General features: G+C 44.3%; 4 protein-coding genes across 15 annotated transcripts in view; 1 reads left to right on the forward strand and 3 right to left on the reverse strand.

The window, feature by feature from the left end:
• LOC108151736 overlaps nucleotides 1-5,798 on the reverse strand; it is a 90,887-nt gene extending 85,089 nt beyond the window's left edge. For 6 of the 11 annotated variants that reach the window (XM_033387765.1, XM_033387764.1, XM_033387763.1 and 3 more), the window contains exons 1-5: nucleotides 5,669-5,798; nucleotides 4,897-5,090; nucleotides 4,704-4,822; nucleotides 2,806-2,829; nucleotides 25-223 (exon numbers count right to left, since the gene is read on the reverse strand). In XM_033387765.1, coding sequence (XP_033243656.1) covers nucleotides 25-223; nucleotides 2,806-2,829; nucleotides 4,704-4,822; nucleotides 4,897-5,090; nucleotides 5,669-5,775 — 643 coding nt within the window. In that variant the 5' untranslated portion in view covers nucleotides 5,776-5,798. The remainder of the gene's footprint in view (nucleotides 1-24; nucleotides 224-2,805; nucleotides 2,830-4,703; nucleotides 4,823-4,896; nucleotides 5,091-5,668) is intronic. The other 5 variants (XM_033387770.1, XM_033387769.1, XM_033387766.1 and 2 more) reach the window with 3 other exon arrangements.
• A 77-nt stretch (nucleotides 5,799-5,875) lies between these two features.
• On the reverse strand, nucleotides 5,876-8,876 carry LOC117186690. Its single transcript, XM_033387771.1, has 2 exons — nucleotides 7,591-8,876; nucleotides 5,876-5,991 (listed from the first exon to the last, which is right to left on the reverse strand). Exons 1-2 carry the CDS (start codon nucleotides 7,654-7,656, stop codon nucleotides 5,893-5,895), a joined length of 165 nt encoding a protein of 54 aa, XP_033243662.1. The 5' UTR covers nucleotides 7,657-8,876; the 3' UTR covers nucleotides 5,876-5,892.
• A 3,238-nt stretch (nucleotides 8,877-12,114) lies between these two features.
• On the forward strand, nucleotides 12,115-16,143 carry LOC108151739 (separin). The gene is given in 8 exon segments (XM_017280557.2): nucleotides 12,115-12,332; nucleotides 12,404-12,599; nucleotides 12,659-12,680; nucleotides 12,682-13,131; nucleotides 14,575-14,934; nucleotides 15,007-15,305; nucleotides 15,366-15,691; nucleotides 15,763-16,143. Coding segments are annotated over 8 exon segments (1,914 nt in total). The 5' UTR covers nucleotides 12,115-12,259; the 3' UTR covers nucleotides 15,951-16,143.
• Nucleotides 16,144-18,615: 2,472 nt separating this feature from the next.
• LOC108153507 (protein lin-28 homolog) lies at nucleotides 18,616-21,591 on the reverse strand. Of its 2 annotated transcripts, XM_017283560.2 has the most exons (5): nucleotides 21,150-21,590; nucleotides 19,573-19,691; nucleotides 19,363-19,511; nucleotides 19,130-19,280; nucleotides 18,616-19,057 (listed from the first exon to the last, which is right to left on the reverse strand). In XM_017283560.2, the coding sequence occupies exons 1-5, from the start codon at nucleotides 21,253-21,255 to the stop codon at nucleotides 19,001-19,003; spliced, it is 582 nt and encodes a 193-aa protein (XP_017139049.1). In that variant the 5' UTR covers nucleotides 21,256-21,590; the 3' UTR covers nucleotides 18,616-19,000. The 2 variants fall into 2 exon arrangements, with proteins under 2 accessions (XP_017139049.1, XP_017139048.1); XM_017283559.2 differs by having other exon boundaries at nucleotides 18,616-19,280; nucleotides 21,150-21,591.

Consider the following 21,591-nt stretch of genomic DNA (forward strand, 5'->3'; position numbering starts at 1 on the left):
TTGTGTTTGTTGTTTTGCTCTCACCTCTAACACGTGGATCGGTTCTCAGGCGCGCATACTGTTCGGCGGACATGCAGGTGCATTGGGGCTCCTGGCGGACGCGCGACGGCGACGCCGGTGTGCTGAGAGGCTTTCGCTTGGCCTTCACCTTGCCCTTGCCCGGCGGATCCAATTTCAGCGAGTACGACGACGAGGCCTTTCGTGAAAATTTGAAAGAAGGCGACTGTAAAACGTCGCACTATCATTAGGTTAGTTGATTGGGGATTACAAGGTTCTGTGTGTGCGGTTTTCTCTCTTCTCTTCGCTATCTCTCACTCTTTTTCTGTCTCTAATACCTCTCACTTTCTCTTCCTCAGATCTTTGTGGAGATCTTTGTGGGCACAAGCTGGCGCCTGGCGAAACTTTCACTTTCTTGAGGTGTGTTTCTGTGTTTGTGTTCTTTTAGAAAACATATCTTACGAGATCTACTTGAAGAAGAATTATTTTTGGGGTGCAGAAAGAAGGTTTCGAAGCTTGAGCTTTGGGTGCTTAAAGCCTTGATCTACGGTTTAGGCATACAATATATATCTAGATAGTGAAAGCAGTTTTAGTAGTAATAGTAATAGTTTTAGTAGTAGTAGTAGTTGTAGTAGTACGAGTAGTAGAGTGTAGGACACAAACGAGCATTATATATGTACATATATTATATACTATAGATAGTTTATATAGTTCTGAAATTTGCTCCTAGAAGCTGTTGTTCGTCTCTTCTCCTCCTCTCGATGTTCAGCGCTCAGCGCCGCCTTAGTAACTGATTCGATAACTTTTGATCTAAACATTGACTTAGCCTAACATTGTTAACATTTGCTTTTGATTATTGGATACTCTTCAGAACTTCAAAATTGAACTTTGCTTTTTAGATTTCGTAATTTCTGTATTAACTTTAACATTTTATTGTAAGCCATGTGCGTGGTGTTGCTTGAATATTCGTATTCGTATTCGATTCGTTTTTGTTTCGTTTTTGTTGGGTTTCAGAAACCTCCATGGAAGCGGTGCGCCTTCAAGGCGATAAATGATGCTCCAAGAATATACTATATATGTATATATCTAAATATATAACTCTGATTCTGTTACTGTTACTGTTTCTATGTTTGCTGCTGCTTCTAGTATTTCTGATACTCATTCAAATCCTCACTGGAGTAAGATTGTTTTTGATTTTTGAAAATTGCATCGATTCGTAGTAAACCGCCCACTTGCATGGGATCTTCGGATCGGGAGGAGCGGAGGATGCGGATTGGCTGGACACGGGAGGACGACTCGGGATGGGGTTTCGGTTCGGATTAGGGCTCGTCGGAAACGGATTGTAGGGGATAGGTAACGGTATTGTAGTAGAGGATACGTGCGATTGTTTTAAAGCGTTTTGCGTTTTTCTTTTGCATTTTCCATTCCATGTACAAATTCCACAAAATTATTTACATTTCAATCATTGATCGTCAATCAATTTGTATGGGTTTCGTTTTCATTTACATTTTTTGTTTCGTTTTTTTTTGTTTTTTTGCAGAAATTTTGGTTTTTTGGTTTATGGGCACACGTGAAATGCAAACGAATCGTGTTGAAAAATATATTTATACATACATAAATATATATTTAGAGATAGTTAAATAAAATTATTTGTTAGAGATAATAAAAGCATTTCGAAGGGGTGGGGCACGGGTAAAGAACGGATATATCATATCACATATATATATAGATATATATATATATATAGAATATAGATTTATCAGAGACACAGTCGGTGGGGTGTACATTCGGGGGTTTATTATAGAGGGTATTGTTGTTGTTGTTGTTATTGTTATTGTTGTAGTTGTTGTTGAGTTTTGTTTGGAGTTTTTTGTTGTTGGTTGGAGGTGTTGCGTGTTTTATTTTTTATATATATTTGTTAACATTTTATCGATATTGATTTTCGGGACAGAAATATCCGTCGGTATTCATTTTAGGGTATCGTTTTGTGGTTTTTTTTTTTTTTGAAAATGTTTTCGAATTGGATGTTTCGTACGAAAATGAAATGCATCAAAAATGAAACATTTTTATTTGTATTTTGTTTTTTTTTTTTGGTTGGACATTATATATTTTTAGGGGGATATATTGTTTTGTTTTTTGGCGTGTTTCGAGAATGATTTCGAAAAATGATTAGAAGAGAGAAAAAGAAATGAAAGAATATATAATATAAATACATTTAACAAATTTTAGTGTGTGTGTGTGTGTGTGTGTGTGTATGGCCGTGTGTGAGTGTGGTGTGTGTGTGTGTTTTGTGTCTGTCTGCGTTACATGTTCTCCGGATCGGATCGTTTCCGCTGTTGCATCTTCTTCATCGTATCTTGCACATGAATGAGGCACATACATATACACAAATGGTCCCAAAAAGTCGAACGACTTTTGGTCGGAATCCCCCACAAACATCGAAAGAAACAACAACAAACAAAAATCATTGAGAGTGAAAAACGAGAGTGGAATCTGGGGTTGGGGTGGGTAGAGTGGGTTGGTGGGTGGGTAGACACATAGAGCAATAAAAGTTTACAACAAATACAACACTCAATATGTGTGTGTTTGGGTGTGATTCTGTGGTGTGATCTTATAGGTACATGCCCGACAAATGGGGTTTTCCTTGTGGATCTACTACGATAAACATATATCTTTAGCTGCGATCAAAAGACACATTGGGTGACAGAAAAAGAATTACGATATGTGTGTCTGTTTGTGTGCGTGTGTATGTGTGCGGTGGTGTGGGTGTGACACAGTGGAAAAGAAATAATATGAAGCGATACTAACGTATTTTTTTACAATGTAAGATACCTGCAACATATGATGCGCAAAGTAAGAAAAGAAAATGAAATCATTATTTAGACGCTAGTCCAGATAGTTTATGTTTGACTACTATTATATTATAGAATCTATTAATATTTATAGGCATATGTTGTATGTCGTGTATACATGTGTGTGTATAGAGATGTTGCTGGAGGTTCGTGTATGAACAGGAGTATGAATAATGACAATGGCTATTCCACGAGTCAGAAATTAAGTTTTCGAGTCAATAAGATATAAACTTTTTCCATCTTAGACATTTGTCAAGCCAGCATTTCTCCCTGTCTATCTCCTCAAGTGGGGCTTTTACTCAAAGAGAGTGATCTCTCCCAGTCAGTCTGCAAGTCAGGCTTGTAGTCATGGTGACGTCGTCACCACATCTACTCTCTTTCGAGTTCCATCCGTTTGGCAGTATGTATGCAAACGTGCAGAACTTTGCACTCTCTGAGAGCCGGGAGAGCATGGATGGTCCTCAGCACAACGGACGATGTCACCTTATCACTAATTTCATCTTGCTCATGTAGAGCGCTCCACTTCTTGTTCTCTTTCTCACTTTTCAGTGAACCTCTCTCACAGCGTGACTTAGGGAGTTTTATTTTTTTCTTTGGGAGAACGAATCCATTCAAAAAATGTGATATGTTAATCTGTTATTTTCTAAAAGTTTGAAGATTTAGTTTAGTTCAGCTTTAACTAACGGACAGTCGTAACGGACAGTATTACATAGAATTTATTCCTAATTTGATGAACAAGTTAATTTCCTTCTATTTATTTTCTCTCTCTCAATTTCTGACAATCAAAGTGAGTGCATTTCTCAGTCTATGTGTTGTGTGTGTGTGTGTGTGGGTTGTGCGTGTTCTTGTATGCATGTGTGTGTGAGTGTATCTCTACAATTTCTACTTTACTTTTGGCCAAATTCTTCAACGATTTCAACTAGAAACTAAGTAATTTTCAATTGGGGAATACCAAAAAAAGAAAACCATTAACAAAACTCAATAAAAAAGGTGTTCGAATATTTTCCTCGCGTTGAAATTTGTTCTAATTATCGGAGTACAAGGAAATAGTTATGGTTTGTTTTTTGTGCGTGTGTGTCACAGAGGGAGAGATGGACAGTGACTGCTGCTGAGCGAATGAAGAGCTTGATTGTGATTAATTCTTTAGATTTATCGAGTGTCGTGTGGCACTGTGGAACCTTGAGTTTGATTATGGGATAAATTTATGTAAGCACGATTATAGACAGACAGATGTATGTATATGCAAAGCAAACATCATTATCATTATCAGCATCATTATCAGCATCATCATCATCATATCATATCATCTTCAACGTAGTCAATATCTTGGGCCGGCTGCCATCGCCATTCTCTCTGCTGTACGAGTAGTACGAGTACTGTATGTGTGTTTCATTGTCTGTGTAAGTTCGTTGGGTGTTCTCGGTTCTTTAGTTCTTTGGATTGATGGGTGAGTGGTTCAGATGGGGGGAGGGGGGTTCGATGACAGTGGTGGTTGGTGGCTGGTGGTTGGGGAGATGCTTTGGTTGTAGTTTTAGTTAGTACGAGTAGTAGAGTGCTTGAGCTGGCGGGGGCATGATTAGCCAGAGACGAAGGGTGGGTGGCCACGGGGACCCTGCCCCAGGCCATTGTTTTAGTGTTGTATTTAGTGGGGTGGTGGCTGAGGTTTTTCGGTATATTTCGGTATCGGTATCAGTTGAGGTTTTGATTTTTTTAATTCAATTTTTCTTATTTTTTTTCTCTTTTTTTGTATTTTTTTTTTCTTTTTTTTTGCGCTTTTGTTGTCGTTGCTATGCAAAATGGTTTTGCTCGCTTTTTTGTTGTTTGTTTGTTGGCAGACTGTAAGAGAATACTTACACAGCACTCTCGGAACTGTTTGGCATCGATGGGCGATGTAAAGTTCAAGCCCCAAGTGTCATTTGTCATGGGATCCTTCCAGTAAACGAAGCACTCTGATGCCTGGCCAATGCGTGTACCTGTGTTTGTAGGGAGGAGCAAGCGGGAATTAGATGCTCATTCGGAGAGGGGAGGGCGGATGATGTGCACTCACCTGGCTGCACAAGTCTCACATCGAGTATCTTGTCCACCTGACTGTTGTACGCGGTGATGTGAAAGATGCACTCGGGCGAGTCCTGAATGCAGGTGATGTTCACAGGAACCAAATCTTCTGACACTTGTTGCCACTTAACGGTGCCGGCTCCACTGGCTGATACATGGAAGACCTCTGCCCACAACCTGAACGAACTATTGTTGGTTAGAAATACAATTATCAAAGATTGATCAAGATTGATTGTAGAATTAATCCAATTTTAATTGTTTGGTAAGAGGAAAGTTTTTCAAAACAAAGAATCGCATTTGTTGTTGTTTGTTGTTTTAGTTATAGTTGTTGTAGTTATAGTTGTTGTTTTTGCAGTTGTTGTTGTTGTTGTCGTTGGAGGGAAGGAAGAGTTGAAGCAGGAGAACATTTGTTGTTGAGTTTTCGAAGTGGGTTTTTGTTTTTGGCCGCATTTTGTGTGTGTTTTGTTGTTGGATTATTGGATTAAGGTCGTAAGTTAGTTTGTTAGTAATTGTTTTTTTTTTGTTTTGTTTTGTTTTTTTTTTGAGAAAGAAAGAAAAACCAGAAGAGAAACACAATTAGTTGGATTGGAAAAAAGTTGATCGAAAGAGCGGATTCAATTGTGGTTCTAGCTAATTGTTCAGTTTGTTGTTTGGTGTTTTGTTGTTTGATAGGCCCACATTCGGCAGTCAGAGAACTTAAACAGATTCAAAGGAGAGTGGAGGGTACTCAGAGAGGAGGGGAGAGAGCCTCTATTAGAACGCACCTCAGTAGATGACCGTCGCGTCGTCGGGAACTCTGCCAGGGTGAATCCTCATAGCGATAAGCCTTGCGCATAAGCGGGGCACAGGAGCAGCTCAATTTGTTGCCCATGGCGCAGTTGGCGCAGCTACCCGCAGATCCTACACAACAATATAGAAGATTATATTTGTTAAGAGATAGAATAATGGCTATTTAAGAGTACTTACCTTTACCAGAGGCACCCCGATGTCACCACATTCCGCTCACGTCCGCCTGCGAGAGCGCCTGTCCGCGATTTAACGACTGCGATCGCTGATTGTGCCGATGGCCGTGGTAGCGACTTCCTCGCTGGAAAGATTAAACACATGAAACATGAGTAAATCAATCAAATATCTGTTATGTTTCTTCGGCTGTAATATTCGAAAAAACAGGTCTTTAAAGCAAGCCACACGCCAACGCTTATTATTATCATCATCCACACAACCGAGCGACCGCAGAGGCCGAGAGGTGCGAACGCCGCCGGTGCAGTCCACTCCCCCATCACTCCACTCGGCGGCCGCTGCAGAGCTAAAAAGCTGTTGTGTAGGTGTCAAAAACAAAAGAAAATCCACAACGCAAACGGAACGATGTAAAGCGGAAAATGTGCTTTGAAGTTTTTGCTTTTGATTTCGTTCTCTGAAGTGCACATTGCAGATGCAAAATCTCTTTTTATGGGGGGATATAATTTCCACATATGTCTGCCACATGGGGGAGATAATCACAGATAGCTGTGATTATAAATACATATATAGCCGTATAAATGTGTATATCTATTTATGTTTACATCATTGAAACGGGCGCGGAGACAGAGACACCTGTTTTATCGAATGGATGTTGGCCATTCAGTTGCCGGCTTCGCTTCCTATGTGGATTGGCTTACTCGGATTGCGGTTCACAGATTGCGGCTAAAAGAGATCTTGAAAACGCCAAAACAACATCACAAATGCACGCCACAAACTCAACTAAAAGACGCCGAAGAAAAATCAAAATCAAATCGTTTTCCATTCACACTCTCGCGGCGGCCCCAGTCGGCGGCTCTCGGGGCTCTCTCTTTTGGCGTCTCGTGAGCGCCTCTAACGCCCACACAGCCCGCATTCTGCTCAAGAGATCTCTCAGATCTCACAGATCTCTGCTGGGAGATATGTTCGGGGGCCCACAGAGTGATCATCAAGTGGACCACTAGACAACGACGACGACGACAATGGGAATGGGAATGCGAATGGGCATGGGCATGGGAATGAGAATGGGGAAAATGGTACCACATCTCTCTCTGTGTTTTCCCTCTCTGCGTGCCACTGGATGCACGTGTTGTTGTCAGAATGTATTTTTACAGTCAATCAAAAGGCGAAAACAAGAGCGAAGCTCTCAGCTCTCGTAGCACTCTCATGGGGAAATGCAATTGGGATTGAAGGTGACACACATTTCGGGGCGATGAGCGACACATCGAATTGGTTCATCAAACTGTTGACAATATTTGGCAAGTGATGGATATTTTTATAGGTGGGAGGGGGGGACATTCGCGTTAATTTAAGAATGGATAGTGAATGGGTAGTAAAATTCTTTGAAGAATAATTTTTAGGGAATAAGATGAACATACTTGAACATTTGTGTATATTTCCATGGGTTATGCTGAACTCTTAGAAAACTAACAATAAATGAACACTTCCACCATTTCTATGAAGCTATATTATGTTATGTATCTATACCCCTCGAGGTTCTAAAGATGCGTTCTTGAGTAGCTGTAAAAATAAGATTTTCAGCACACTTCCGAAAACCTCACAGCCGCCCTTGTACACATCATCATCTCGTATAACCCACTGGATTTTGACTGAAACTGTCTTTGATTTTTAAGGGGTTTTTTCAATGGACTAGTAATTGCTATTTATTTGTCTGGAAACATATACACACCTCCACATGACCCCAGCCATCGGCGTTTAGTTTGGCGGCTGCCTCGACACTTTCCTTGGCGCCCATTGCTTTGTTTTAGTTTTGCTTTTTTTAGTTCACGTTTGGTTGGTTTTATGTTTTTTGTATGGAAATTGTTTCGCTTTTCGTTAAGTTTCGTTTGTTGGGGGGCTTTCTTTATGGTTAAGTGCTTTCTCGATGCAGAGAAAGACCGGGGGGAAGGAGGAGGATGGGGGGCGACTCGAGGGTCGGGCAGATGTCAGATGTTATTTATTTTGAGGCCCAGCGAGAGCCAGGGAGCGTTTGCTTTTTGGGGTCCTGGCTCTGGTACTGGATTCTGGCCAAGAGACTCCGCTCAATGTATAAATATTGAGCGGATTGACGTTGACGTCGTTCCTGCCGTCACACTCTCTCGCACAGACTCTATCTTTTGCTCTCTCTCTCTCTCTCTCTCACTTTGTCTCTCTGTGTTGATTGAACGGGAGAGAGAAAGGGATGCTGGTGGCTGGATGCCGTTGAAGGCGGCTTTCAATCGACTTTCGTCAAGTTGAACACGCTAACGTTGAAAGCAGTTAAATAATAGAACAGGAGCACCGCATCCAGCACCTTCCCCTGCGCCTTCTGCATGCGTGTGTTTGCTTCCAGAGTCCGCTTCTCTGGCTCTTTCAGCCTGGTATGTGGTTCCTCCTATATGACGCGTGTGGTCCTTCCTTTCGTGCGTCTCGTCTCGTCCCTCTGTGTGTGGCGTGTATTATTTATGCAGCAGAATGTTCTTGCTGCCGATGATTCTGCTGCTTCTGTTCCTTCTCTAGAGAGTTTTAGCTTTTTGTTTGCTTTTTATGGTTCGGCTTTTTTTCCTTTATTTTTTTTTTTGTGAATTTTTCACTTTTTTTTGTGCTTTTAAACGGTGCGTATGGTTAATGTAGATTTCGCTTTAGTTTTTGGTAATTCTTTTGAGTGTTCTTTCAAGGGTTGTGCCTGCATGGGATCTGGAGGTTATAGTTAGGGTTTTGTTGTTTTATCCATCAGAGCTTTTCGATTTGGCAACGCCTTTCGGGGAGCACGACCACAAAAAAAAATGGTTACGTTTTTCGGTAATTTCGAGTTATTTCCGAATCAAAATTCAGCTTTAATTAAAATCACTATTCGCGGTTTAGTTCGAAATACATTTTTGTTTGATTTTTGTTATTTTATGCAAGAATTTAAGCTTTTTTCTTTTATTTTTTCTTTAGTTTTGGCCACAACGACAGGGAGCAGGTTCGGTTCAGATGATGGCTCTGTGTATTTTTGTGCTCTGCCAAAATACCTACAAAACTTGACGAAACTCGAATGTTTTCACTTGACGAAACAGGAGGCTGGCAGAGCACAGCAGCAGCAAAACATAAGGGAGAGGAGCAGAGCAGAGAGATGGGAGAGCAAAGTAGAGCAGAGATGAGCGTCGAATTACAGCGACCGCCGAAAATTGCTCCCTCTCTTCCCCCTTTCTCTCTCTCTTCCCCGCTCTGCTGCTGCTGCTACTGCTGCTGCTGATCCCGTTGTTGTTGCTGTACAACATATATTTTAATTTCGATTTCTTTCTTGCTTATCCTTTACTTAGTATTCCTCTTCCTCTTTGCGCTTCTCTTCTTCTCATCGCTAGGTATATGTGTGTACATGTCTGTGTGTGTGTGTGTGTGGTCTTAGCTTAGAGGTATGTGTAGTTTTCCCATCCCATTCCGTCCCGTCCCCACACCAAACCTCATCCTCCATGTCTTTCGGTCTTTGCCGTCTGTCTGTTCCGTCTTTTCTGTCCCTATGCGACTGTGTGTGTGTGTGCCTCTAAAAAAGTTGCATAAATCACCACACCTTAATTTACTTAAATGCCATTTCTTGCACTCCCCCACAGCCCTCGTCGTTGTGACTTTAATTATGTTTGTTTTCATGCATTTCGGTTAAACTTTTATTTCATTCGGAAAATGCCTCGTGGGCGTTTTTTCCACCACAGTCCACAGTCCAAATGTGTGTGCTACACTTTTTTTGGTTTGGTTTCTTGTTTTCTATTCCATGTTCACTTCCTTACAATTTCGTTATTATTTGAAATTTGATTTTAGGTTAGAATTTAAGTTTGTTTTGTGCGTTGCGTTTGGATTCTCGGTTTTTTCTATGAGGGGGGGTTTCGTTTTTAAAGCCTAAATAGTATTTTTCAAGCAGAGGCGCAGTGGAGAAAAAACGACCAGCGCCAGCCACAACCGTCGACTTCGAAATTCGTTTTGACTTTGCCAGGAGCAGCAGCAGCAGAACCGAAAGGAGCAGAGCAGAGCAGTGGCAGAGCAGCAAAGATGCTGTGACGTTAACAGCGACGCCAGCTGCGCTGCCTTGCTGCAACTGTTGGAATGTGTGCCACACATTTTTTCGGGGTGGCTTTGCTTTTGTTGTTGCTGCTCCTGCGGCGCTGCCCCTTCTCTGCTTTGCTTCGTGTTAGAACGCATTTTGTTACATTATTTTACATGCCGCTTCCGCTGCCACTGCCGCTGCTGGATGCTGTGAAAGTTTTAGCCATTTTGCCTCGCTTTTAATGTCTCCCCAATGCATATGCATGTGTGGCATCTGAGCTTGTGTGTGTGTGTGTCTGTGTACTCGCCGTTCTCTCTTCGTGTGTGGGTGTGTGGGTGTGTGTGTGTGTGTGTGTGTGGGAGTGTGGGAGTGTGTGTTAATGTAATATTAATGTTATAATTTGCTAGGCGGAAACGACAAAGTACGTGCCAGGCTTAAGGCCCATCAATAATGCAGCAAATTTAAAGGGTGGAGGGGTGGTGGCAAAAGGCGATGGGGCAAGAGGTGGTTAGAGGGTGGAGTAGAGTAGTAAGTGCGTGGTGCATGCCAATTTCCAATTAGACACAAACAAATTACAACACCAATAAGAACATCTGACTGGGGGGGTGGGTGGACCCCATCCACACTAACCCCCCTCTATGCAGGCCTTGCCCAACACTGGTTGGATGGCAGGTCGCAGCACGTTCAACATGCCACAAAGTAAAAGTGAAAAGCAACATCAAAATTAATAAGTAGAAAGGATGCTGAGTGGCGCTGCTGCGGGCTGCTGCCTCAGCGCCAGCGCTGGCCGAACAAAGTAGCAAGTGGGAGGAAGAGCGAGAGAGAGCGTAAGGATGATGAGAGAGCATCGCTTGTGCGTCGGCGCTGTTTCAATCACTCAACGAAAGCTTCGTCAAGTTGAGAAACAGCGGACCAGCTGCACAGCCTCCTCCAAGCATCCCCGACTCCATCCCACTCTACCCCACCTACCAATAACTGTTAATCCCGCTTGCATTAGAATATTATCAAATATTTAAACAATTTTCTAGCTAACGGTTCCATAGGGGAGGGGCGTAGTGCAGGACCAGAAGGGGAAGGGGATTGGTGGAGCAGGGTATGCGTGCACCCACTTGCAGCGGCAGCCAGCCCACGCGCCGAAAACGCAGCCCACGCCAACGTGCCGTTATCTCTCACGAAAGACGTCATTACAAACTGCAGTTGGCAGCGACGCGACTGCAGTAGCAGCAGCATCAGCAGACCAAAAGGCGCGTCACGACATGCATTATAGGAACAACAAGAACAAGAACAGTCATGCCATAGCATAACGGAACACGGAATAAGAAGAAGAGCGGTAGCAAAACGGAACATCTAAAAGTTAAACGGTAAATGGCCGAAAGATGCTCCCGCTGCTGCTACTGCTGTTGTTGTTGGGTTTTCCTGCAATAATTGGCAATCTCTCTATTCCAGTGTGTGTGTGTGCGTGTGTGGCCTTTTTTGTTGTTGCGTAAGGCTTTATAGGGCAACCGGAGGGTGTGGTTGATGCGCAGTTTTCCTGCTCCAAAATTGTAATTCACCTTCTGCTCCCCCGTTGGAGTGTTGGCAACCCTAACATCTGTTCGTTTGCCACCTGCAATCTCTTCTGCACCTTGCTTTTTTATGAATGAACGCACGAGGCCCCACAGCAAGAACAACACCAACACCAATAACACGCAGAAGAGGGGAACCCAAGCACCAAGGCTTGTTACATGCGCAAAACTATATGTTAATTGATCAACAATTACCTGTAAACAACAGCAGCTACACCAGTCACACATATTTTAACGAAATCAATGCTTAATCAACAAATAATTTACATTTTCCGTAAATCTGTGTAGCACAGCACGATTTCGCGCGGCGGCTTGAAAAATGTTCTAAAAAATACCACTAGAATGTACAGGAGCTTTTGGTATTTTTAAGTGTTGCAAGGCGTTGCAGAAGCAGCCGCCTTACAACACTCACACTATGTCTACTATCGCAACTATCGTAACTATCTCAACAGTCGCGGTGTCAATCGAAGTCAAGTATTTAAAATAAGCCAGTCAAGTAGAGAAAAGATTAATTAATTGGATACAATTTTGTGGACATGGGTGAGAGATCTATCTAGCTAGTAATATTCCACAGAATATCAAAATCGAGGAATATGTATAATAGAACTTGAATTCGTAAGTATATTTACGGTATATTTTTTAAATAAGATGGCATATTTCTGGGGGTCGGACGATATATGTTATCGATCGTGGTCCGTGGTCACACTGATCGCGGTGCAACTTGTGGAATTCAGATGCCGAACGCCGCCAAACAAATTTAAATAAACAATCCAATAAATACAAATTCCATTAATATGACTGAGACGGAGGCGGACGAGCACATGCTGCGAGGCATCACCAGCGCAGATGTGGGGCCCGAGGCGAAAGGTGAGTAAAGCAGAAGTTTTTATTTTTACAGACTTTCATGCCTTTTCTTTTGGGATGTTTTTTCCGCGCAGAATACAATCTGCTGCGAGCGGACGAGGATTACAGCAATGGAAATGTGGAGCACTCCATCTACTACCAGGTGAAGGCGCAGTTCCAATCCACGGACCTGAGATACATTACGGAGGCGGAGGATCTGGAGAATCAGCGGCCCAGCACCCACGATCTGCTGCGTGAGGCCAGTGACAAGGAGAGAAAGGACTATAAAAGGTGGGGATCCACTAAAGGACACTTAATAAAAGCTATTGGCTAATCCATTTCCTAAACAGCAACCGATTCTTGCAGAACATTTATCAAAAATCTGCAGAAAAAGGAGAGCCAAAAACCTAAAACACTGCCTTCGATAGAGCCCATCGAGCATCTGGACTTCCTAGAGGATGTGGATGATCCAGTGGCTGGCCTGGCGCGCATCACCGACATCTGCAATAGCCTGCCCAGCGAATGGTGTGTCCTGCATCTCTGCAAGAGCTTCAATCCGGACACCACTTACTCGGTTTTCAACGAGATCTTTGCCTCCGATGGTTCCATCTACTTGTCCCTGCTACGACACTGCCGGAGCCCCGAACTGGGACCAATTTGTTTGCGATTCCACAACAGCGGCCTGGCGGAGGTCTTCAAGCAGTACAGCACCCTGGTGGACCGTTTCAGACGAGTGGTCACCGTGGATCCGCTGAATGTGAAGAGCAAGGAGGCCAAGCAGAAGTATTGGGAGGAGCTAAACGGCTTTGATGCTTTTCTACAGGTGAGTCTACAGGCAGGCAGAGAACGGATGCGGTAACATTTATATTTTACAGAATCTTCTCTCGGAATTTCGGGATATCATGTTGCCCTATTCCTTTGTATTCCTGGGCAAACGCTACGACTGCAGCGCAGTTGCAAAGCAATCTAAAGCTGTCTTCGACCGCGTGGACGAGTTCTGCGTGAACCGTCAGTGGAGCAATCATCAGCGCGTGCTGTCAAGTATTTAAAATAAGCCAGTCAAGTAGAGAATAGATTAATTAATTGGATAAAATTTTGTGGACATGGGTGAGAGATCTATCTAGCTAGTAATATTCCACAGAATATCAAAATCGAGGAATATGTATAATAGAACTTGAATTCGTAAGTATATTCACGGTATATTTTTAAAATAAGATGGCATATTTCTGGGGGTCGGACGATATATGTTATCGATCGTGGTCCGTGGTCACACTGATCGCGGTGCAACTTGTGGAATTCAGATGCCGAACGCCGCCAAAAAAATTTAAATAAACAATCCAATAAATACAAATTCCATTAATATGACTGAGACGGAGGCGGACGAGCACATGCTGCGAGGCATCACCATGGTAGATTTTGGGCCCGGGGGGAAAGGTGAGTAAAGCAGTAGTTTTTATTTTTACAGACTTTCATGCCTTTTCTTTTGGGATGTTTTTTCCGCGCAGAATACAATCTGCTGCGAGCGGACGAGGAGTACAGCAATGGAAATGTGGAGCACTCCATCTACTACCAGGTGAAGGCGCAGTTCCAAAAAACGGACCTGAGATACATTAAGGAGGTGGAGGATCTGGTGAATCAGCGGCCCAGCGCCCACGATCTGCTGCGTGAGGCCAGTGACAAGGAGAGCAAGGACTATAAAAGGTGGGGATCCACTATAGGACACTTAATAAAAGCTATTGGCTAATCCATTTCCTAAACAGCAACCGATTCTTGCAGAACATTTTCAAAAATCTGCAGAAAAAGGACAGCCCTTCGATAGAGCCCATCGAGCATATGGACTTCCTAGAGGATGTGGATGATCCAGTGGCTGGCCTGGCGCGCATCACCGACATCTGCAATAGCCTGCCCAGCGAATGGTGTGTCCTGCATCTCTGCAAGAGCTTCAATCCGGACGCCACTTACTCGGTTTTCAACGAGATCTTTGCCTCCGATGGTTCCATCTACTTGTCCCTGCTACGACACTGCCGGAGCCCCGAACTGGGACCAATTTGTTTGCGATTCCACAACAACGGCCTGGCGGAGGTCTTAAAGCAGTACAGCACCCTGGTGAACCGTTTCAGACGAGTGGTCACCGTGGATCCGCTGAATGTGAAGAGCAAGGAGGCCAAGCAGAAGTATTGGGAGAAGCTAAACGGCTTTGATGCTTTTCTACAGGTGAGTCTACAGGCAGGCAGAGAACGGATGCGGTAACATTTATATTTTACAGAATCTTCTCTCGGAATTTCGGGATATCATGTTGCCCTATTCCTTTGTATTCCTGGGCAAACGCTACGACTGCAGCGCAGTTGCAAAGCAATCTAAAGCTGTCTTCGACCGCGTGGACGAGTTCTGCGTGAACCGTCAGTGGAGCAATCATCAGCGCGTGCTGCTCTCCCAGGCGTCGCTGCATGCCAACCGACTGACCTCCACGGACATGAAACTGATTCCCTACGTAATAACCAGCAACGAGAATGAAATCCACATGGTCTACGATATGCTCAGGGTATTCGCCAGCGAATGGCAGCCGCTGGAAGATCGCCAAGTGCAAGTGGCCAAGAGTTTTCCCATCATTCTGGTGGTCGATGAGGTTTGTCTGTGTCCCCATCTAATCTGGGTTGCAATTAATTGTTTTGTCTGTTCTGTCTGTCTGTTCCCGCAGCGACTGGATCATCTGCATTGGGAGCAGCTGGCAACGACCCAGGAGTTTTCCCGCGTCAAATCGTTGCACTGCCTGTGGCGGCTATATCAATACCACAAGAAGAGCATCCGCCATGGCTACTACACCAGCAGCATTAAGCGTGGCATGTGCGTAATCAATCCCGGAGCGGACTTACCCAACTCTGGAAGGAGACTGAGGACCTTCTTCGAATACTGGCTCTCCCACTGGAGGCATCTGTTCGAGACGGTGCCCACCGAGCAGGTGATGCTCCAACAGGCCTACCAGGCCGATTGTTTTGTGTGAGAATCAACAAAGTCCTGAGCCTTTATGTCGCCCTCATTCTAATCCTCTCCCCATAGTTATGCTGGTCATGGCTCTGGGTTGCAGTACATCAATGCACGTGCCATTTGTCGTGCCCATGTCCGCAGTGTGGTATTTCTCTTTGGCTGCGATTCCACACGGGTGCTGGGCACGGGTCTGTACAGCGCCCTTTATGGAGCCCATGATTATTACCAAAGCGCCCTTTGTCCCACCGTTGTGGGCACCCTGATGCCCGCACTTGATGGCAATATGGACAACGTCTCTGTGACGGTGCTCAGCCTTTGGCTGAGTCCCGGAAATAGCCAATTGATGCCCTGGACCCACATCCACAAAATGTCCTGGAACAAAAAGGGGATTATCAAAGGTTTGACGAGACACTTCTCCACTTCCACTGATATGGACATTGATTGACAAACATATTATTTGGTTTCGCAGCTTGCGGCGATAGTGAGGTGCCGCCGCCCACCATGGCAGAGCAGCCCAACTACCATTTGGGAAGCTTGAGCTCCATTCTGTCCCTGGTGCAACAGCGCAAGGTCGAGCCGCATGTCTACAATTGCTGCATTTACGTGTGTAGGGGTCTGCCCGCCTGGAATCTGGCCGTGGAACCGATGCCCTTCTAAATCCCTTCTAGTTTCAATTCGTATGGCAATCAATTAGAAAATTATCAAAAAATGATGTACGAGTATGTAAAAGAATCGTTGCTCAAGCCACTACTTCAGACGGTGCTCATTAGATTGCATAAAACATTATTTATAACACACTCAGAGAAATTATTTTAAGAATAAACCAAGTACAAGTATATTTATATTTTTAGACGAAATTCTTACCTTTCCTGCGGTCGGGTCGATTCCCGGTAGATTTGTGTGATGTCTGAGGTCTGCTTTTAGCACTTGAAACTTGAAGTTGTTCTTTTGCTTTTAAGTTAAGTTTGTAACTTTGTTTAGACTTTGTACATTGTGTGTTTTAGTTTGTTGGAACTTTAGACCGCTTAGAGATGTAGTATTTGTTTTTAATTTTGTATTTTAAAAATTAATTTCCATTCCATAGAGACAGAGAGTGGGTGAATCTTATGCCTGTGCAGGAGTAAAGGATTATTCAAACAAATGTTAAGTGAAAGTGAGGGGTGCATAAAACAGAGAGATAGTTAAACGACGTGGAACATTGAGATTCGATAGAAAAAAAATATAGAATATGAGAAAAGATTTGCCCACACCCAAAGGGAAAAGGCTACTGAAACGCCCATCTATTTATTTACTCGCATTCGCACTCGCACTCGCACTCGCACTCGTGTGCTCTCTTTGCGACTCATCTCTGCTCATCGCGTGGCATCGCACCTCGTCCTCGTCCTCGGTTGCCTCGTGTTGCCCTTTTGGCACAGAGCTTTCTTTCAGGCGAAAGAGTTTCGCCCTCAACCTCCAGCATCGAATCTACTTGACCTACTAAAGCTTGTCGCATTATGACACACATTCGTTAATTAGACCCAGGCCCAGGACCAGGCCCAGCCCCAGTTCCAGCCCATCCCTAAAAGGTACCCACCTCTCCTCCCCTCTACACCCCTCATCCCGGCACAAATAGATATCCCTGCAAATCATTGCTCATCGAATATGCGGCGTATGCGTAATATTTTTGTGTGGCCCCGATTTGCATGCCACACAACATTCCATTCCAATCCCCCGCCCCCCAATGCCAGCTAGCCACACAGCGCAGGCATGCCGTGCCCCTATTTATGGGGCTACTACAACATCTATCGATGTGGAGTGGAGTGGAGGTGAAGTGTGGAGTGTCCTTCATGTTAATGTCTCAATGCCGTGCCCATGCAACGTGTCCCGATTTGTGTGTGTGTGTGTATGTGTGTGTGTTAAATCAAATTAGCAGCGGGAGCCAAGGTGCATGCCACACCTCCCCACCTCCAGGTTAGAGAGAGAAAACGAGAACTTGTAACATGACAGGAGACAGCGTCAGAATGAGGATATTACATAACAGGCGCTCCCCCAATGTAAATCTTGTTGTATATTCTCTGCTGTGTGTGTGTGTGCGATTGTGTGGCATGCCCCAAATGAATATGCGATGACGTTGACGTTGCTTTTGTTATTGTTTGGATGCTGTTTCCCTTTTGTTTTCTCTCTCTTTCTCTTATGCTGCTATTTCCTCTCTGTGTTTTGCTTTTTTTTTTGCCGTTTTTCATTCTATTGTTATTGTTCTTTTCATTGCGTTTTAGTGGCTTTTTTTGGATCCTTAAAACAATTATAATTACAAAATCATTATCCAAATCGTTTCTTTTGTTTGATTCTTAACCTTCAAGTCTTTGCTTTTTTGTTGAGATTTCCCTTTTAGTTTTCCATTTTTTCATCTTTAGTTGAGATGATTTCCTTTTCGTTTTCCACTTTTTCTAGCATTTTAGCTATTCCTTTTATGCAAAAAAAAAATGTTACAAATTGTTTTTCATATATGTATTTTGGGGATTTTTGTTGTTGTTTTTTTAAAGGGGTTTTGTTGAAAATTTGTTGCTGAAACGCTTTGTTAACTTTTGTTGAAATTCTTTTAGTTGTCGAAGTTATTGTTTTTGTTTTTGTAATTTGTTTTTTGTTTGCAGCAGGAGCTTTGATTGCCTGCTCCTGTTTTTTTGTATATTTAAATATATATTTTTATTATTTGTATAGTTTTATCCGCCGCGTTGCACACAACAATTCTCGGCCAGAGATCAACTGAGACTGGGCCACAAAAATCCCAGAGACCAGAGCCCTCGCACAAGCAGTTGCATCCTTTTTTGGGGGGGTCCTGGCTTCCGCCTCTGCTGCTGCCTTCGAAGGACGCGCGGCCCAACAATGTTGCAAACTGATTTTGCGGCAACAACAACCGTTCAAGCCTCAACAAAAACAGCCAAAGGGCCCCCGCACACGAGAGAGAGCGAGAGAGAGCTTCAGTGAGAGAAAAAACTTTCACCTCTCGCGTGCGTGTCCCTGTCCATGTCCTCGCCTAATCTTTTTGTTGTTGTTGCCTCCCTTCCTCCCTCTGTTTCACTTTCAGTGACAGGGAGAGCGAGAGGGAGGGAGAGATAGAGAGAGAGGGAGTGTCATAAGGGATTGGGATATATGGAAGCTTACAATGATTCTGCGTTTTCATGGAGATTTTGTTGCTGCCGGAAAAGCTTCAATGTTGCCGCCCGTCCACGTGACGACTTGGAGGACGTCCCCATCCTGCGAGAGCGAGAGAGCTTTCTTATCACAGCCCGCATAGAGCTTTTGGGGTTGAGGGAAGAAGAAAGCAGAAAAGAATAGCAGGGAGTAGACTGACGAATGCCCTATCTTTATAGATCTAGAATTCGTTTAATGGAAAACCTCATAGAACTAAAAACTTACAGGATAATTAGAGGTAGATACAGTTACGTTTAGGATTAGGTTTAGGCTTAGGATTGGGGGGGAAGGATTCCTTCGTTCCCCGTCTCTTGTATAATATCTAAATTCGCATATGAAAAAAAAATTACTGCACTTAAACGTGTAGATAGATTTCCTTGTGTTGTGTGTGTTGTACGTTGGGTTTCTTTGATTTGATGCGTTTCTCCGTTCTGTCTCCTTTCCTTCCGTTTCTCGCTCAATTTTGCATTTTTTGTACTCTTCAAAGAAGTTTGTAACTTCCTGTGACACCCCACTAGGCCCTACCTAGCTCTCTCTCACCCTTCGGGGGCTTGCTCCGTGTCCTCCAGGCTTTTGCTGCTGCTGGTTTGTGTCTGCGACAAGAGAGATGTGGATGTGGCGTGAGCTTCGAGCGGGGCAGGACTCCCTTTTGGGGCAGGACTCACCACATTCCGATGGGGGCAATCGGCGTGGAGATGGTCCTCGCCGCGGCACCGATGGCAGCGCTTCGGCTGCGGCCCCAGAGCGCACTCGGAGGCGATATGATTGGCGAATTCGCCGCAATTATAGCAGCGCATGCGGCGAGTTCGACGATTGCTGAAAGAACCGGAACGTAACGAAATATGATTATGGTAACATATGTACATTTATGGCAAAGAAAAGTCGTCCGTAACCATACATGCGTGGTCGGTAGGTGCTGCCGTGGCACTCGTCCCCCGAGCGACCCGACACCCTGGTGGCCTCCAGGCCGCGGGCCGTGCGATGGCACTCGAACTCCACCTCCTCTTGCTCGCCAAGCGAACGAAATCCAGACATCTTGATGACACTCTAAAAAAACGGAATAACAGAGAGTCAGAGGTATGGATTATGTTAGAGAGAGAACACCCACCTGATGCACGAAGACCTCTTGGCCCCCATCGTTGGGGGTTAGGAAGCCCCAGCCCTTGGCCACATTGAACCATTTGCATTTGCCCAGGCGCACACAGCCGCATTCCTCGCCAGGATTCGCTAAGGATAGAAACGGAACGTATATTATGGGATTAGGTAACTTGAGTTCTTCTGCTCTCGCATTCGATATCCTGTCTGGGAATCCTTCGCAAAGGGTCTTTGTTATTCAAATGAGCCGCAGAGCAAAGAGGCAGCTGAAGAACTTGGGACCGAACCCGTGTGTGGTGTGTGGTGTCTGTGTGTCCTTGCCCCATTTGCCGCGAGGCAAGTTCAGCTTAGATCTGTGTCTCTGTGCCTCTGCCTCTCACAAAACCTGTTTCGTTCGGAATATTTGGAAGCGACAGCGCGCGTATTCATTTCATTATCTAAGGCATGCCCTCATCTCGCTCGCACACGCATTCACGCACTCACGCACTCGCACACCCATTCATTTGAGTTCATTCATTCATTCATAAATGGTATTTACTTCGTTGTGTTCCCATTTCGTGTTGTGCTGCTTATCTTCTGGATAGGGATAGGGGGGGCCCCTTCTTTAGATACAGATACGCATTCTAATGCACATTCTCGTGGTAGCTCTATCTCTCTATCCCTCTATGTCTCTCTCTCTCTCTCTCTTTCTCTTCCTACATTTCTGGGGTTATTGTTGTTGGCTTTTCTTGAGAGATTTTCCCTCACATTTCAATGGAATTCTTTGGTTATTCGAAATTATTTTGCCTCTGATAAGAAACCGTGGAGAAATCCTTGGGAAACCACCACCACATGGCTGATTATCCTTTTTATGGATTCCCATTCCTTTTCTTATAGGCAAAGATCCCACAAACTGGTTTTTTTTGTGTTCAATTCGGAGTAGAGTAGAGTAAATCTTCAGAAATCTATCCTCAAAGCAGGGAATCCCATCCTCAGGGCAGAGATCTATCTTCGGAGCAGATCTATGTATCCTTCCAGTTCAGTCAAGCATATAGGCTAAGCCTGTAGAAAGGGTGGGGGGGTAGGAGAGAGGGATGGAGGAGGGTTAGTATTTGTCCTTGATTGCCGTGGGCTGCGGACGGGGGGTGTTGCTGCGGCAGAAGTCGGTCATCGTTCGATCTGCCGAGGGGTTGAATGACACTTTCCCCCGTACCCCGTACCACGTACATTCCGTACATAGAGTTTCCGCATTTGCCAATAAAAAATCGAAATCCGCGAATGGCAAAATCACAACAAAAACGTAAAAACACGAATCGACGAATAAAGAAACTGCGCAGTACATAAAAAACACAAAGAGCAACAGAGAGGAGAGTGGAGAGAGAGAGGGTACCACGAGTGGGAGAATGAGAGCGAGCGATCATAGCCAATCAGCGAGGCGTTTGATAAGATTTCGTATTGAATTTTGGCTTTGGTTTTATTTTGGAAACAGACGAAAAATCTAAAAACAACGAAACTAGTTGGGTAGGGCGGGTGGTGGGGCTGGGTAGGTGGCATGGGTGAGGGGAGGGGGGTGACGGGTGGTCGGACATTCTGTAAATCGGGGGCACAGACCTGGCTGGGATGATGTTGTGGAGCTGTTGCTGCTGCTGCTGCTGCTGCTGTTCGGGTCTCCTCCTGCATCGGGTTTCTGCTCGTCTGCCACTTGAATGTTTTCCATTTTAGTTTTCCTTCAGTTATTCCTTGGGGTTTTCTTGGTTTGTTGTTTTCTTTTGTGTTTCGTTTTACTCTTCTTAATTAGACTCTTGAAATTTTCACTTTAAATGCATGTTTTTTCCCCTGCATGTGTAGATACAGTTGTACGAGGTATCTGTCTTTGTAGTTGTTGCTTCAAATGTATCTGTATCTGTATCTGTATCTTTTACCGAGCACGCACACTCACTTACACAGTTACACGGGTTTTCTTCTACGTTTCGTCTGTGTAATTATTTTCCAAGGGGGGGAAACGCTGCCGCTGCGCACGACGCACTTCGTCACACTGACTCCGCGTTGCCTT

Source organism: Drosophila miranda, chromosome XR (assembly GCF_003369915.1).
Source record: "Drosophila miranda strain MSH22 chromosome XR, D.miranda_PacBio2.1, whole genome shotgun sequence".
NCBI classification, from domain to species: Eukaryota; Metazoa; Arthropoda; class Insecta; order Diptera; family Drosophilidae; genus Drosophila; species Drosophila miranda.

Coding starts and splice junctions, on each gene's coding strand:
- LOC108153507 (XM_017283559.2), bottom strand. CDS start 21,255: ATGGAAAACATTCAAGTGGCAGACGAGCAGAAACCCGATGCAGGAGGA. Junction 19,692..21,149: donor CACAACATCATCCCAGCCAG/GTCTGTGCCCCC, acceptor TTCTATCCTTAG/CGAATCCTGGCGAGGAATGC. Junction 19,512..19,572: donor AAGAGGTCTTCGTGCATCAG/GTGGGTGTTCTC, acceptor CCGTTTTTTTAG/AGTGTCATCAAGATGTCTGG.
- LOC117186690 (XM_033387771.1), bottom strand. CDS start 7,656: ATGGGCGCCAAGGAAAGTGTCGAGGCAGCCGCCAAACTAAACGCCGAT. Junction 5,992..7,590: donor ATGGCTGGGGTCATGTGGAG/GTGTGTATATGT, acceptor TAATCTTTCCAG/CGAGGAAGTCGCTACCACGG.